This window comes from Ambystoma mexicanum, chromosome 8 (assembly GCF_040938575.1).
Source record: "Ambystoma mexicanum isolate Mex_15411 chromosome 8, UKY_AmexF1_1, whole genome shotgun sequence".
Taxonomy (NCBI): Eukaryota; Metazoa; Chordata; class Amphibia; order Caudata; family Ambystomatidae; genus Ambystoma; species Ambystoma mexicanum.
The window spans coordinates 1,081,510,154-1,081,525,751 of record NC_090929.1 but is presented as its reverse complement, the minus strand read 5'-3'; the positions used below and the strand labels follow the sequence as shown (position 1 = coordinate 1,081,525,751).

The following is a 15,598-nucleotide window of genomic DNA, read 5'->3' as shown; positions in this document are numbered from 1 at the left end:
TTCTATCAAGTGTGGCATTGCCATCATTCACAATTCTATCTAAGTGTGGCATTGCTATCATTCACACATCTGTCTGGGTATGACGCAGGCTAATGTTCACAATTTCTGTCAAAGTGTGGCATTGTTATCATTCACAATTCTATCAAGTGTGCATAAAAAAAAAGAAATGATAGAACTACCCTCACAAAAGAATTGGGCAAGAAATGGGTCACTCTCGCATTCCCTGCTCCACGCCTCAAATCTTCTCCATCTGCACATTAACAAAGATCTTGTAGATGGTCTGCGTGTAGCTAGCAACACCTCAAGTACTTGCTCAGCGGTCCCAGTCATATCTCATCTCATCCTCAAGAGCCAGGCAAGTAGGTTGAGGGATTCTGGGGTCGGATGGCATATCTGACTTTCAAATTGGGTTAGGAGATCTGGCCTTCGAGGCAAACGGTGAGGTGGACAGATGGACAGGTCAGAGTACTACGTTCTCCTCGTCCAGTCCGGGGCGATCAAGATCATGGTCTCTTGAAACCTCTTCAACCTCCGGAGAACCCATGGAATGACAGCAATCGGAGGGAACACGTAAAGGAGAGGGAAGGTCCAATCCACCAGAAACGCATCCCCCAGTGCACCGTTCGCTGGGAATTCCCTCGAGCAAAGCGGTTCGCATTTCCTGTTGGACTCTGTTGCGAACAGATGCACTGCTTGGGTACCCCAGAGAGCGAAGACCTCCTCTAGGACTTCAAGGCACACTACCCACTCGTGTGAGACCGGGCTCTGCCTGCTCGGAGCATCCGCCAAGTTGTTCTCTGTGCCCGCCATATAAACTGCTGAGACAGAGATATTGTTCTCCAGCAACCAGAACCAAAGCATCATCGCCTCCGTGCAGAGGGGGCGGGAGTGCATACAACCTTGCTTGTTGAGATAGTGCATTGCCACTGTGTTGTCCGTCAGAACGAGGGCATGTTTCCCCAGCACAGATGGGGAGAATGCTTTCAGGGTCTGTTGATGTGCCACCTGGCTACAGTCATTGACCAGAGGACGCTCACACCTGCAAATCCTCGCAGTGACCGCCCCAACCCTTCAGAGACGCATTCATGACCACTCAGGTCTGAGGCCAAAGAGGCCAGAAGGGCTCCCCCCGCCAAGTGACTGTTGCGGTCTGCCCACCAGACAGGTCGTTGACCACTGATGCGAACACCCTGAGGAGATCAGAGATTGAGGTGCTGAGACCACTGATCCCTCAATAGCCAATGCAGAGAATCATGCGCAACCTAGCCTCTGGCACTAGAAAAATGCAGGAGGCCATGAGGCCTAAGAGGTGGAGGAAGGAAGCCACTGGTAGAGTGGCATGGTTCCAGAACAAGTCAACCATTTGTGTCAGGCCGATTACCCTTTCCTTGGGAGGGAAGGCCTTCCCCACCCAGGTGTCTAGGACTGCTCCGATGAACTGGAGCTGCTGGACTGGTGTCATGTGGGACTTTAAGTTTAGGGAGAAGCCCAGCTTGTGCAGCAGCAAGCAGGTGTCCTCTAAATGGGATAAAACCTGCACGACAGACTTCCCTGGAAACAGCCAGTCATCCAGATAGGGAACTACGTCGACACCAGATCTCCTGAAGTGAGCCACAACCACCGCCATGAGATTGGTGAAGACCCTTGAGGCGGAGGTTACACCAAAAGGAAGCACATTGAACTGATAGTGCATATCTCCTATGGTGAACCTTCGGAATTTCCTGTGCTTTCGATGGATTGGCACATGGAAATCAGCGTCCTGTAGGTCTATCGACACAAGCCAGTCCTGTAGTTCGAGAATGTGGAGAAGCTCTCTCAACGTCACCATCCTGAATTTATCTTTTCTCAAGAACATGTTCAAGGTCCTGAGATCCAGAATGGGACGGACCGACTGCAGTATGCTTTCTGAACATGGCGAGCATCAGATTTTAAATCCTCCCACTCATGACGGGAGGTAGGTCCAGCCAACGGCTTACCTTTATCCGTCAACGACTCAGAGTCCCGGCGGTGGCAGTGACGCCTTTTATTCTTTCGCGACGAGGAAGATGGTTCCTTTAGTGGGACCATTTCTTCTTCCGTCTATGTTCTTTCTCCGGGGTGTGCCCCTCAGTTTCAGCCTCCGAAGACCGAACCGTGGACCATGCTGTGATTTTTAAGGCAGTCGACCAAGAGCGAGTTTAGTAGCTCAATCGCAAAGGGATTTGGAATGCATTTTGGTGCATGACTGACACCAGTCAGTCCCCTGACCCGTGGCGAAGCACCAGAGACACAACTCGTGAGGGCCAGTGATGGACATCTTGGTGCCACAATCTGAACACTATTTGAAACCTGATACCCAAGCGACCAACATCTCGCGTCAAGGAATTGGGAAAAAATATGTTTTCTAAAGAAAACGGAGTCGAAGCTCTGTGTTACCAAGCAACATGTTAGCATGCTGAAAAAAGGAACTGAGGTTGGGGCGCAGTGATGTGATATTTATACGATACCTGACATGTCTGGAGCCGACGACCAAACCCCGAGCAAGACAGATCGATGGTTGACAGCCGGGTCAAAGTCCACTGCGAGAAAAAGGCAATCCATTGAATTCCATTTTGAGGGTTCTGTTGTCACTTTTAGGGGACCTCCCCATTACATTTTTTTTCCCCCTTTAGTTTTTGGTATCACTAACCTCCATGTGTGGTCAGAGGGACTTCAACTGAAGTCCCCCTGTCCCTGCAACCCTTGTTTAGTATTTTTCCCCTAGGGCTCCTAGAACAGGGGTGCTTATTAAGCACCCCATTTAGGCCTCGAGATGATTAGATCACCTTGGTTGGGGAAACCTGCTGGCGAAACTCCGGCACTTGGTGTTTGTCGCCGTCGCAAAGAGATCTATCTGGGGATTGCCCCATCGTCGGAATAGCAGATCCACTTGATCCTGCCGGAGTTCCCACTCGTGGCACGAGTGCAGCTCCCTGCTGAGTGAGTCGGCGACAGTGTTCTTTACTCCTGCCAGATGGAAGGGTACCAGGAACATCCGCTGGGCAACGGCCCAGTGCCACAGATCCTGTGCCTCCTTGGATAGGGCTGGAGATCTGGTGCCCCCTTGCTTCCGGCTGTAGAACATTGTGGTGGTGGTGGTGTCTGTGAAGACTCTCACCACCTTGCCCTTGAGGGATGGGAGGAACGACCTGAGGGCCCAGAACACAGCTCTGAGCTCTAGGACGTTGATGTGAAGTGACCTCTCCTCCGGGAGCCAAAGGCCTCTTGTGTGGAGAACTCCGGTGTGCGCTCCTCATCCTTCCAGAGAGGTGTCCGTCATCACTGTTTCCTGATGTGTCGGGGTCTGGAAGTCCATACCCGCCGCTAGATGTGCGCGGTTACCCCACCACCAGAGAGCGTGGCGGAACGTCTCGTTGAGAGAGATCTTGTCTTCGAAACTACCCACATCCGCAACCTGCATAGGCGCACAAGGTAGATGCACGATGACATCATGCTGAGTAGGGACTTGATGGACCTCACCCTGGCCATGGTCAACAGCCGTGGTACCTTGCCCAGAATGGCCTTCGTCCTTTCCTCCGACGGTGATGCCAACCGCGCCACTGTGTTGAGTCTGGCTCCCAGGAACAGCAACAGGGCGTCTTGCGACCGTACCAAGTGGGATTTCGCAAAGTTGATAGAGAATCCCGGTTCCGTGAGCGATCGGACGGTCTTCGCCATGTGAACGACGGCGAATTCTCTCGACTTTGCTCGGATGAGCCAATCGTTCAGTTAGGGGTATACTTGGATCCCCTGCAGGCACAGCTGCACCGCCACCGGTGCAAGGCACTTGGTGAAGACTCTCGACGCCGACTTCAAACCGAAGGGTAGGGCCTTGAACTGGTAGTGCCGCCCTTGGACTACGAAACGCAGGAACCTTCGATGTTCCTTATGTATTAGGATGTGGAAGTAGGCATCCTCCAAGTCCAGTGACAATAGGAAGTCGCCTTCCTCCAGCTGTCCCAGCACGTGTTGAAGGGTGACCATCCGGAACATCTGGGACTTGATGTATTTGTTGAGGCGGCGAAGGCCCAGGATGGGTCGCCAAACGCCAGTCTTCTTCCGGACAAGGAAGTACCGCAAGTATACTCCAGAGACCCAGAGCCTCTTTGGGACGAGTTCTAGCACGCCCTTTTTTAGCATTGCTCGTACCTCCCTTCCTGGTCACAGGTGGTAGATGGGGACACTTTCTTTGGAATTCCAGAGTGTGCCCGTGGGCCAGAGCATCCAGCACCCAATGGTCGGTGGAGATGGACTCCCACACGCTGACTAATTTTGCCAGCCGGCCTCCCACCGGGGTGCTTGGGTGGGGGCCCGACATCGCGGGCGGTTCAATCTTGCTTCGCCGCGGCCTTGCCCCCTTGGCTTCCTTGGCAACGACAATGTCTTCCGGCCTTGCTGCAGCCTCTGTAGGCCTCCTGCGACGATGAGCGGGCTGCTTGGCGGTACGACGCGCAACCGCCACCAAATCCTTTGTAGGCACCTTGAGACTTGCCTCCGGGGTCCGAAAGAACGACCGTCGATGGAGAGAACCAGATGCCCGGCCCGCCTCGGTGTCCGCCTTGATGGCCTGCAGTGACTCGTTCACTGCCATGCCGAACAGGTTGTTCCCGTCGAAAGGGCATGTCCAGTACCCTGTCCAGTACCCTGTGCCAGCGAAGGCAAGCGCCGTTGCCCATCTGGCGAAATACTGGTGTCTGCGATGTCTGTAGCCACCGTGATGGCGTGGTCTGATGCCACCTCGCCTTCCTGTAGGATTTCAAGGGCCTCCACCCTCTTGTTGTCTGGCAGGGAGCGATCTTGAACCACAGCTCCCTGTCGTAGCGTGCCACGATCGCGAGGGCGTTGGCCGTTTTGATGGTCGTCGCCACCGACGAGATGACCCGGTGTCCAGTTTCTTTCCCTCGCCGTCCGGTGGGGAAGTGGAAGTTGAAGCCGTCGCCCCTGACGACGACTTCTTGGCTGCCGCAGAGACCAGTGAATCCGGGGACGGCTGAGCTCTGAGGCACATCGGGGCGGAATCCGGGACCCAGTACTCCTCATACCGGTCCCTCTTTGCAAGAGCCGTGGACGGGTTCTTGAGCAGTGATAGTCCTTCATCCCAGATGTCGTCCAGTAACAGGACTGAGAGGACTGTCTTCCTCTTGGCCTCCCATCGTTGGTAGAGGAAACCTTCCTTCTTCTGCTCTTCGGGACAAAGCTGGAAAAGCTCTGATGCCCTAGCGATCATGGCGTGAAAGGAGCCAATTTCGTCAGGAGGGGAGGCCCAGGCAGGGGGTGATGGGAGATCTGTCCCATCGTCACCACTGTCATCGTCCGTCCCTGTCGTTGCCATTCCTGTCTCATCCCTCGGAGGAGGGGAAGGAGATGAAGGCTGGAAAGGCGGGGGGATGGATTTGCCTCGGCTTGTTCGGTGGGCTCCCCGACGCTCCAGGCACCGCTGGATCGTCCGCTGGGGGTAAGGGCAAACTCGTCCTTATCTCTGTACACAGGGTCTGGATGGCCATCAAGATCGCCCCTGAGGTGTCTTGTGGCATAGGCATCGGTTGCGACAGGAGAGACGGCTGGGGCGTGGGATCCTCCGTATCCTCCACGGCCCGCGGTTCCTCGTCGGCTCCACCGTCGCTCTGTATGTCCACCTCGTCGTGATCCCTGCCGTAGGACCGGACTTCCTCGAACCTCTTGTCCAGGATCTTTTTGACGCTAGCCAACTCATCTTCGGAGGTGGTATCTGTGTCCGTTATGGCAACTATGCCCCCCCTCTTTCTCGTCCAGGAGTTTCATGGGGGTCTTCTCGATAGGTTGAAAAGATGATTCCCTCCGGGGTGGCAGGGAAACCCTTTGCCCAGAAGTCGAATCCACTGGGGTAGCCTCCACAGGCTTTGTCAGGGCCACCATGACTCCTTCAATCGAGGCCTTCGCCGGGTGAATCAGGGCCTTCAGGACCTTGGCCGCGCCTGGGCCCTTCTCCTTAGCGGGAGGGTCACAGCCTCGCCCCCCCCCTTTGCTTTCTCCGTCAGGATCGACCGGGGCTTCTCCCGAAGCTTACCCGGGTTCTCCGACTTCCTTGTCCCCGAGCCAGAGAGTTGGCTCGCGGTTGATGGCATCGGGGACATAGCGCCCTGCCTGGCAGCCGAGGAGTCCGAACCAACGGCACTCCCGGTGCCTGCGGACTCGTGGTGCTTTGCCTTTTGTTGGGCCCCCGTCGCCGGAGTGCCTTCAAAGGTCTTAGAAGACCGCTCAGACTTCTTCTTCTTCTTCTCACCTGCTGCTGGGCTCTTCCCTTCCAGCCATTTAGTGAGTCGAGTCTGACGGTCCTTCAATGTCCGGGCAGACTTGTTCTTACAGAACGCGCAGTCCTCCCTCATGTGGGACTTGTCGTTGTGAAGGCAGCAGAGGCACTGGGAGTGCTCATCCTCCTTAAAGACATTCTGTAACCCACATGCAGGGCAGTTCCTAAACAGCTTGGACCCGAAGGCGTTGGGTCTCCTTTGTCCTGGGCCATGTCCACGCGGAGTAGCACTCAAAGATCGTCCGGAACCCTCCAAGAAGAGAAACTAGACGAAAATTCGCCCTTGAGGGGCGAAGAAAAACTCTGAAACGGGTCCCCGTTGATAGGAAGAATCATCGGTGGAGCTTGAGGCTCGAATTGACCGAAAAAAATAAGAGAAAACTTAGGAAAAAGGCAAAACGCAGTAAAAGCTCCAGAGCAATAGCACAAGGACTCCCAACACTTGAACGTGCGGTAAAAGTCTTAAAATGGCTGCCAGATGAGGGGCTTAGGTAGAGGGCAGTCATTGGCTGGGGGCAGTATGACCCAAACACCAGTGATTGGTTATTAGCAGAAAGACAGTTCAGAAACGAAACTGAAACTGATTTTTTCTTTACCAAGGATTTCCAGCCTGACGACGGGGAATATTCATGAGCATGTGAATCCATGCCAGACCCCATGCTGGAGAAGGGAATGTTTTCATCATCTCCTCGAACTTGTGGCCAACAGACGGTGTGAAAAATCAATCTTGGGATGTTAACATGTGAATGACCATGCGTCCCCAATCATGCAGCTAATGGATACGGAGGTAGGAACGCCTCTGTCGACAATCATATTTTCAAGTTTGAAATAACAATATGTAATATTCTGAGCCAAACACTGGATGGCAGCCTGTGCAAAGCATGTGAATCTAAGCAGATTCACAACCCTCAGAAATGTTTCTATTTCTGCGTGGAACTCTGTTACTTGGTGGCTACGTGTTGCTAATAGTACCTACAGACCAGCCCCTGATCTATGAAGTATGCCTTACTGTTCAGTCTGCACTACGCTGAAAGAGACTGATCAGACCAAGTTTGAAAAGCCCTTTCTCATCACCTAACTTGTCCTCTCAGAACCCTCTCACAAAGCTGGTTCTGAAAATCCTTTGTAACAATCACATTGTTGCATCACCTCACAGAATACTACAATGCCAGACAATACCTCCTATCTACTCTCCACCAGGAGTACCTCACAGATAATTCACTACCCAACCCCCACCATTGAAAGCAGGCTGCCAAACATAATAAAGCAGACACAAACACTTAATGAGAAATGAAGGGATAAAGTTGTGGAATGAACTGCACTATTGTGAAGTTTTTTATGCCAGCATAGTGCTAACAAAAGTATGAGAAACTTGTGTAGGTCCATGGGAACATGCTGACACCAGATTGACTTGTGCGCAAATCATTGTTCAATCTTCGCAAGTCCTGAGCAGGGTAACCTCTCTGCACTTAACACAGAGCCCTAATGGACTGACACTTGTTGCCCCACCCCACCTCCATTGGACGCATGCATGATCTGAATGTACTTATGATATGTAAGTTCATTTGTTATGTCCTCCCCTTACCCCACTTCTTGCCGCCGCCCCCCTCCCCACTCCCCAGCTTGGTCACGACTGTAATAGTTCATGCACTTCTACTAGGAGAAATGCTGTCAGGCCTAGTATGCTAGTTTTTACTGTTGCTTATTCGGAAACTTCAAGGCCGAAGAAGGATTACTGTATTCCCTCGCTCCCTCCCGCCTTGAAGCGATTTGAAGCACTCCACATGTGTATAAACCCTGTATACATCAACAATCACAATTCTCACCAGGATCCAAATAAAGTGAACAAATGGCCTCACTCGAACACTCCACGTTATTATGCATATTTTGGAATTCTACATTTAAACTGCATTTTGTGGACTTTATTTCAAATGGATTTGTTCCACAACACCACACTTTCAGTTATGTATTAATGAGCATTGATGTATGAAAAAGGAGAAATGATTGGGAAACTACTGGACAATGCACCATGAGGGGAGAGAAAGAAGAGATGACCAACTGACAAAGACTGGAGAACTAATTGTACATATCCAGCCATTAATCAACATTACCTTCTTTTCAGTCTGAGGGGTTTTGAGTGAAAAGTATCCAAGGAGATCCACAAATTGGGCTGCTTTACGTCCATATGCAGGCAACTCAGGCCAGATAGACCACATTAGATCCAGCAACACCTCTTGCTGAACTTTGTTTGAGTTCCTGGAACCGAAAGAAAAAGGTTACATTATTTCCCAACTAAAACAGGTGTGTGACCACAAAAGGTAGTGTATAATATCCACCCTCATTTAACTGATGAGGAGGAAAGAAACACCTAATGCTATGCAACTGTGTTGTGCCTAGGGGCTTGCAGGGACATACAGTCTGTCAAACAGTTAACATTGGACATGCAGTCTGCTACTCATGTGAATACGGTACCACAAAGTTGGCTGGTGGTCTCAATTGTAGACATGTTGTGTTGTTTATCAATCAGATATATAAAGATATGCAGTGCCATAGTGCTTAACCTCTAGATATACAGAACAGCCCATCATATAATCACATTTGTAGATAGTCTGTGGTGTTGGCTTTGAATGATATTGAGGTCCAGGCAGCCCCTTATACAATCAGCACACATGTTTCACAGTGGCATATAATATGATCTTGGTCCTGCATCCTCTTCAGTTCTATGCATGGTTTCATGTCTACCACCAATTGGAAGTATTAGAGCAAGTCCGCTAGCATATCAAGACAAAAACTAGGAAAGTGTTGTGTGCAGATGGGTGCATTTGTGCAGTCTCAATGTATGTGATATTACTGCCAAGATAAGATGCATGTGGTGTTTGAGATATATTCTTGCATTTGGAAGTTTTTTTGTGTGTAAAATATGTTTTTATTGGATCAACAGTTATATTGCTTATCTGAACAGTACAAACCGATGAACAATTTTCTTGAATCCTGGTTCTTCTGCCGCGCCACCCACCCCATCCCCCTTCCGCTAACAACCAAAATGAGGGGGGGGGGGGGGGGGAGAGAGAGAGAGAGAGAGAGAGAGAGAGAGAGAGAGAGAGAGAGAGAGAGAGAGAGAGAGAGAGAGAGACAGACATGAGGAGGCCCCTCTGTAAGTGGTCCTCCCACCTAGGGTCTGTGAGGGCCCCCTTCAGTTGTAGGTATGGGAGAGGTTGGATCTTCAGACCCTGCTGTGCCTCTTCCAGTTCTTCCCTCATCAAGAACATCCCCTCTCTCCACATCTGGCCTGCCTAAACAATCCCTGCTCATATTGGGGCTGAAAACGAATCGGGTCTATAATAAGTCTGATCGGGGGAGCCCAGATACAGCTGAGGGGGAGGGCCAGGTGGTGAGGCCACGCATGTCTGCTGATTTCCTCCACAGTGCCCACAAGACCCCCAAGATTGGATGTGCTCACGCCCTTCGCGTGTATGTTTTTACGGCAGCCCAAACCCATTCTCCCAGCGTAACTGGGGGAAAATATCAATTTTCTAAATGTACCCACTATTTACTGTTGGATTCTCTGAGATGGTCCAGTATCACTCTAAACTGAGCTGCTCTGTAGTATTCGTAAAAATCTGTGTATGCCATTCCACCTTTGGTTTTGGGGAGAATCAGTTTCTTATATGCTATACAGGGCTCCCTCCCTCCCCCACACCCCACAAGAAAGCTAATAGTGAGCGCTTGATTTCGGCGTGGAAGGACTTGGGGAGGATCACTGGGAGCGACTGGTAAAGGAAGAGCAGCCTCGGTAGCACATTCATTTTTATCGCCATAAATCTCCCGGCCCATGAAAGGTTTAGTTTTGCCCACTTGAGTGTGTCCCCTTTTATTGCTTCCCAGAGGGGCATGTAATTGGCCTAGTACTGATCGGTTAGTTTCTTTGTTATGGTTATCCCTAGGTATCGGATGCTGTTGGTCGCTTCCTTCAAGCCCCAAGGTGCCGTATCTGGGCCGAAGCAAGCACTACCCTCCCCCAGGACCTATGCCGTCACCAAGCTCCTGTTTACTCAGCGGCCTGAGTGAATGCTATGCTCCTTTATCCTGGACAGGAGCCGTGGCACAGTTTATTGCGGTTCTACCAGATTGACCAAAACATTGTCCGCAAACAAGACTAGTTTATATTCTCTGCCGAATTTCTTGATGCCCACAATCGAAATATCTCTCTGAATGGACTGCGCTAAGGGTTCCATTACAAGGGCAAAAACTAGGGGGGATATGGGGCAGCCTTGCCTGGTTCCCCTTGTTAGGTCGAAGGAAGGGGATGCTACACCGTTGACCACGACTTTCGCACTGGTGTTGCGATATAGCACCTGCGCCCCTGGTTCATTTATTGCCACCCCACCCTGTCAAAAGCTTTCTCAGCGTCGATCGAGATCAGGATGGGGTGCAAATCTCCAGGGTCGACTGCTGCCATTAAATCTAGTGTTTTGCTGACATTGTCCGAGCCCTGTCGCCCCTTCACATATCCTACCTGATCGTTGTGGATCAGTGCTGGAAGGACTTCGCCAAGCCTGTTGTTGTTGTAGATTTTGGCATCCACGCTTAGTAACGAAATCAGCCTGTATGACCCGCATTCTAATTTGTCTCTGCCTTCTTTGGGCAACACAATGATCCTAGCCTCAGTGAAGGAGGGGAGGGCAGGGCAGGGCAGGGAGGGGCTCGCCCGTGTCCACTATATCATTGAATAACTGGGTCAAAAAGAGTGTCAAAGCTCCACTAAAGGTCTTTTAATATGAGGGGGTGAAGCCATCCTGTCCCGGTGATGATCCCGCCTTTAGTTTGGAAACGGGTGCGTCCACCTCCCCAACGTTAATGGGAGCGCTAAGTTTGTCTGAATCAGGGGAGCTCAGCGAGGGTATCGCCAAGGGTTCTAGGAATTTCAAGACGGCGTCTTGCATTGAACTGCAGTCTGAGTTGTACAATTCCTTGTAAAACTGGGCAAAGTGTGCAGTTATGTCCGCCGGGTTGTCCAAGTTTCCCTTGTTTGTGATTTTATTTTGTATATCGCTCTTTTAGATCTTTGCCATCTTAACCTAGCTGCGAGGAGGGTGTGGGCTTTACCCCCTTTCTCATAAAATGTTTGTTTTTAAAAAAAAAATGTTTAATTATTTTTCCACACAACAAAACAATACAAACCAAACAAGCAGTGCAATCATCAGCCTCTTCATTATACAGCCATGATTTCTAGTCTCTGCTTCCCTTTCCCTCCCCCCATTACAAGTCTATTTCTTTTAACCTTCTGTTTCTGCATCCTGTGGTACGATCTCCCCTTCTATAGCGTCTGCCGGGACTACAATTGACCCAAACAGCTCAGTTATCATTAGTTTCCAGGCCATCAGGGACTCCGTCTCCTCCTCCGCCCCTGCATTACTTGCCTCTTGCCACACCATGGTTTCTGCCTCCGCCCATTTTTGTAGGTCGCTCCACCACACCTCCACATTTGGCATATGGAAGGTCTTCCAACCCATGGCTATTCTCCTTTTTGCAAGCACATAAGCAAGGTCCCTCAGTTTACTCATGTGCTTTAGCTTCTGTGATCTTGGGAAACCCCCCCAACAAACAAGCCCACACTGTGTCCACTATGATCTTAACCCCTTTTTTCTCCAGTTTCTCTTTTACTGCCCTCCAAAAACGTTCTATGACCGGACACGACCAGAACATATGAACCATGCCCGCGTTCTCTTCATCGCATTTGGGGCATGCTTGCCGTCCTGCGTTCTCAAACCTCGATATCCTCCAAGGTATCATGTATGCCCTATGCGTAATATATAGTTGTATCTGTATCATTCTCGCATTTCTGGACACCTTTGGATACCCTTGCACCCGTTCCCACATCCCATCCTCCATCGGGGCACCAACTTCCGTTTCCCAATCCTTCCTCACCTGCGTGACTTCCTTCCCCACTTTAGACATCAACATTTCATATATTCTGGAAATCTCATGGCCCCCTTCTGCTATGTCATATATCATATCTATGGTGGCATCTGGTTCCTCCTCCAGCACTGTTTCAGGCCAAGTCCTCTTAATTCGCTGCACCATTCTATAGTATGTAATGTACTGACCCTCGTGCAACCCCATTGCTTCTTGCAGTTCCTTGAAAGTAATACTAGAGCCCTCCCTCCAGATGTCTCCCATTGTTGCCACCCCAACCGGTTCCCAGCAGTTCCCGATTGTCATTCTTAGCTGCACATCTGTTCCCGTTAATACAACCAGCGGCACCTGTGGAGGGCATGGGGACAGATTCTCCATCATCTGGCATGCACTGCGCTATATCTTCCACCCAGCAGCATCTTGGAGCGCCCCATCATTTCCGCCCTGGGTGCCCACATAATTTCTTTCAAGTAAAACGGTGCACAATCTTGCGCAAACAGCAATTGGCTTGCCACATAATACCCCTTATAATTGGGCAGTTTTATCCTGCCTTTGTCATGGAAATTCTGTAACTTCCATAACGCCACTCTATTCCGCGTGCCATGCCACAAAAAATCCCTACACATGCTGTTCAGTTTGGTGAAGAACTTCTTAGGGATCAGGTACGGTATATTCCCAAAATAGTGTAAAAGCCTTGGCAGAACCACCATCTTTAGCATGGCTCCCCGACCCATCATTGCTAAGGGTAAACTGGCCCAGAACTGCATGCACTTCTCAATTTTTGTAATGGCCACTTCTGTGTTGCACCTGTGTTCCTCTTCCACATTATGGCATATATTGATCCCTAGATACCGAAATGTACTGACCTCCCACGGTACTTGCAATAAAGGCAATCGCTCCGCCGGGATCCCTATGTACCTCCCCTGTGGGAACATGCTGGACTTCTGGGGGTTCACCGCTATGCCGGACAACCCAGCAAATCTCTCCATCACTTCCAAAATGTACTGGAGATTTTCTTCTGGGTATCGCAAGTACAGCAACTTGTCATCAGCGTATAGGGAAATCAAATGTCTCTCCCCTTTTACCTCAATGCCTATGATGTCGTACTGCTGTCTCAAGTATATTGCAAGCGGTTCCAGGGCTAATATGTAGAGCATTGGGGATCACGGACATCCCTGCCTGGTGCCCCTACTGAGCTGCCATCTACCCGATATCACAGATCCTGTCTGAACTCTAGCCAGTGGTTAGCTATACAATATCTTTGCCCACCTTACATATCCAGGCCCTAACCCATAACACTCCGGGGCCTCAATCAGCCATGGCCATTTAACTGAATCAAAGGCCTTTATTGCGTCCAAGGACACAATTGCCATGTCCTCTTCATTTTCACCACCACTCTCAACAATTCTATGGAGCCGTCTATGATTATGGGTAATATTTCTGTTTGGGACATAGCTCGTCTGATCTGGGTGTATTAGTTTGCCAATAACCTTCTTCGGTCTATTTGCTAGGACAGCAGTCAATATCTTGCTGTCTTGATTCAGCATCGACAAGGGTATGTAGGAGCCACAGCTGTGTCCAGGCTTATTGGGCTTAGGGAGCGGTATTATAACGGTCTCTCTCAATGATTCTGGTAAGCTTCCCGTCTCAAATGCTTTGTTTAACATTTCTAGCAATGGGGGAAGAACCTCTTCTATGTACACTTTATAAAACTCACTTGGGAGTCCATCGGTCCCCGGGGCCTTGCTAGTAGGCAGCTGCCTCACCACCTCCCCAAGCTCTTCTAAGGTAATTGGTGCATCTAGTTCCCCTCTCTCTTCCTAACTTATCTTGGGCAACTCTATGTCCTCCAACGTCTCTCTCACCATGGCGCGACTACTTTCGCCGTCATCTCCATATAGTACCCTATAATAGTCCATAAATGCTTGATTGACTCCCTCCTGGGTGTCTGCTACGCTACCATCCTTTTTCACGATGGTCCCGATTGTGGCTCTCGGAGTCTCGCTCTTATATAACCACGCCAAGAGTCTCCCCGGCTTATCACCACCTGCGTGCTGTCTCTCTACATATTTCCTATAATTGAGGTTACACAATCTGTGCCAGTGTTCTGCGCATTTCTGCTGCAACTTGAGTATCAATTCCACCTTCTCTGCAGTGTCATCCCTGCCCTTCAAAGCCTCCTCTAGTTTCTCCGCCGTCTCCCGCAGGTCAGCTAAGATCCCACCTTGTAGGCCCCTGGATTTTGCTATGGCTACACCCCTCATCACTATTTTGAAGGCCTCCCATAATGTTCCCGCCGAGTCCACGCTCCCAGTGTTTGTTTCAAAATAATTCACAATCTCCTCCCTCAAGTCCTCCCTAAAGAAGGGGTCTCTCAGTGCTTCCGCTCGTAGGCGCCATGTAGGGATCCTCGCTCTCTGGGGGGGGGGGGGGGGGGGGCGGGGTGGGGAAGGGGGCAGTATTGCCATTCGAAAATCAGTACTCCATTTGCGTGATTTCCGCTATCGTTTCAGGCGAGGTAAAGACGTAGTCTAACCTTGTGGATAACTGCTGCGGGGCAGAATGGTGCGAGTATTGCCTCACCTGGGGGTGTCTCTCTCTCCATGCATCTTCCAAGCCAAAGTCCCTCAGCAATGACTAACGCCTTGGCGGCAGGGGCCGGTCTGTCTACCTTCCCATCCGATCTGTCCATCCTTGGATTCAGTACGCAGTTAAAATCCCCTCCCCAGATCATCACACTACCTACGCATGCGCTCAAATTAGTACACAATGTTCTAATGTACGCCACTGTATTCTGATTCGGGGCGTACGTATTGATTATACTTATCTCCCTATTTTCCACCAGTCCCCTCAATACAACCATCCTCCTGTCCGTCACAGCAATAATTTGCAATTTCTTAAAAGGTACATGTGTCGCCACCCAAATAAGCACTCCCCTCGCATAGGCAGAGTATGATGAGCCCACCGTCACTCCCTTCCATTTCACAGTTATCTTATCCATTCTTTCACGCGAGAGGTGGGTTTCCTGCAGCAGTGCAATATCTATTTTTTGCCTACGCAGGTACAGCATAACTTTGTTCCTTTTCAAGTAACTGTTGAGCCCCCGCACGTTCCATGTAACTATTTTAAGGTCTCCCATGGCCTATTTGAATTCCATCCCCAATCCCAGAGGTGCAGTCTACCTCTAAGTTCCGTTAAAATCCATATAGGCTCATTCCCCAATTTAAGACACCCCAAACATCCCTCTCACCCCCCCTCCCGCCTCCCATCCCTGCCCCAACATCAACTGTTGCCCAGCTCCATCCCTGGATCTCAGGCTCCCCCTGCATCTAGCCCTTTCCGGCCCTTGCCTGTACTCGAAGCTCCGCAGGGTGA

At 50.5% G+C, this 15,598-nt stretch overlaps 1 protein-coding gene across 6 annotated transcripts in view; it reads right to left on the bottom strand.

Annotated features, from left to right (window-relative positions):
- Window positions 1-15,598, bottom strand: part of UBR4 (ubiquitin protein ligase E3 component n-recognin 4) — a 2,945,062-nt gene that overhangs the window by 803,929 nt on the left and 2,125,535 nt on the right. For all 6 annotated transcript variants that reach the window (XM_069611069.1, XM_069611071.1, XM_069611072.1 and 3 more), the window contains one exon: window positions 8,419-8,563. In XM_069611069.1, the coding sequence (XP_069467170.1) occupies window positions 8,419-8,563 (145 nt within the window). The remainder of the gene's footprint in view (window positions 1-8,418; window positions 8,564-15,598) is intronic.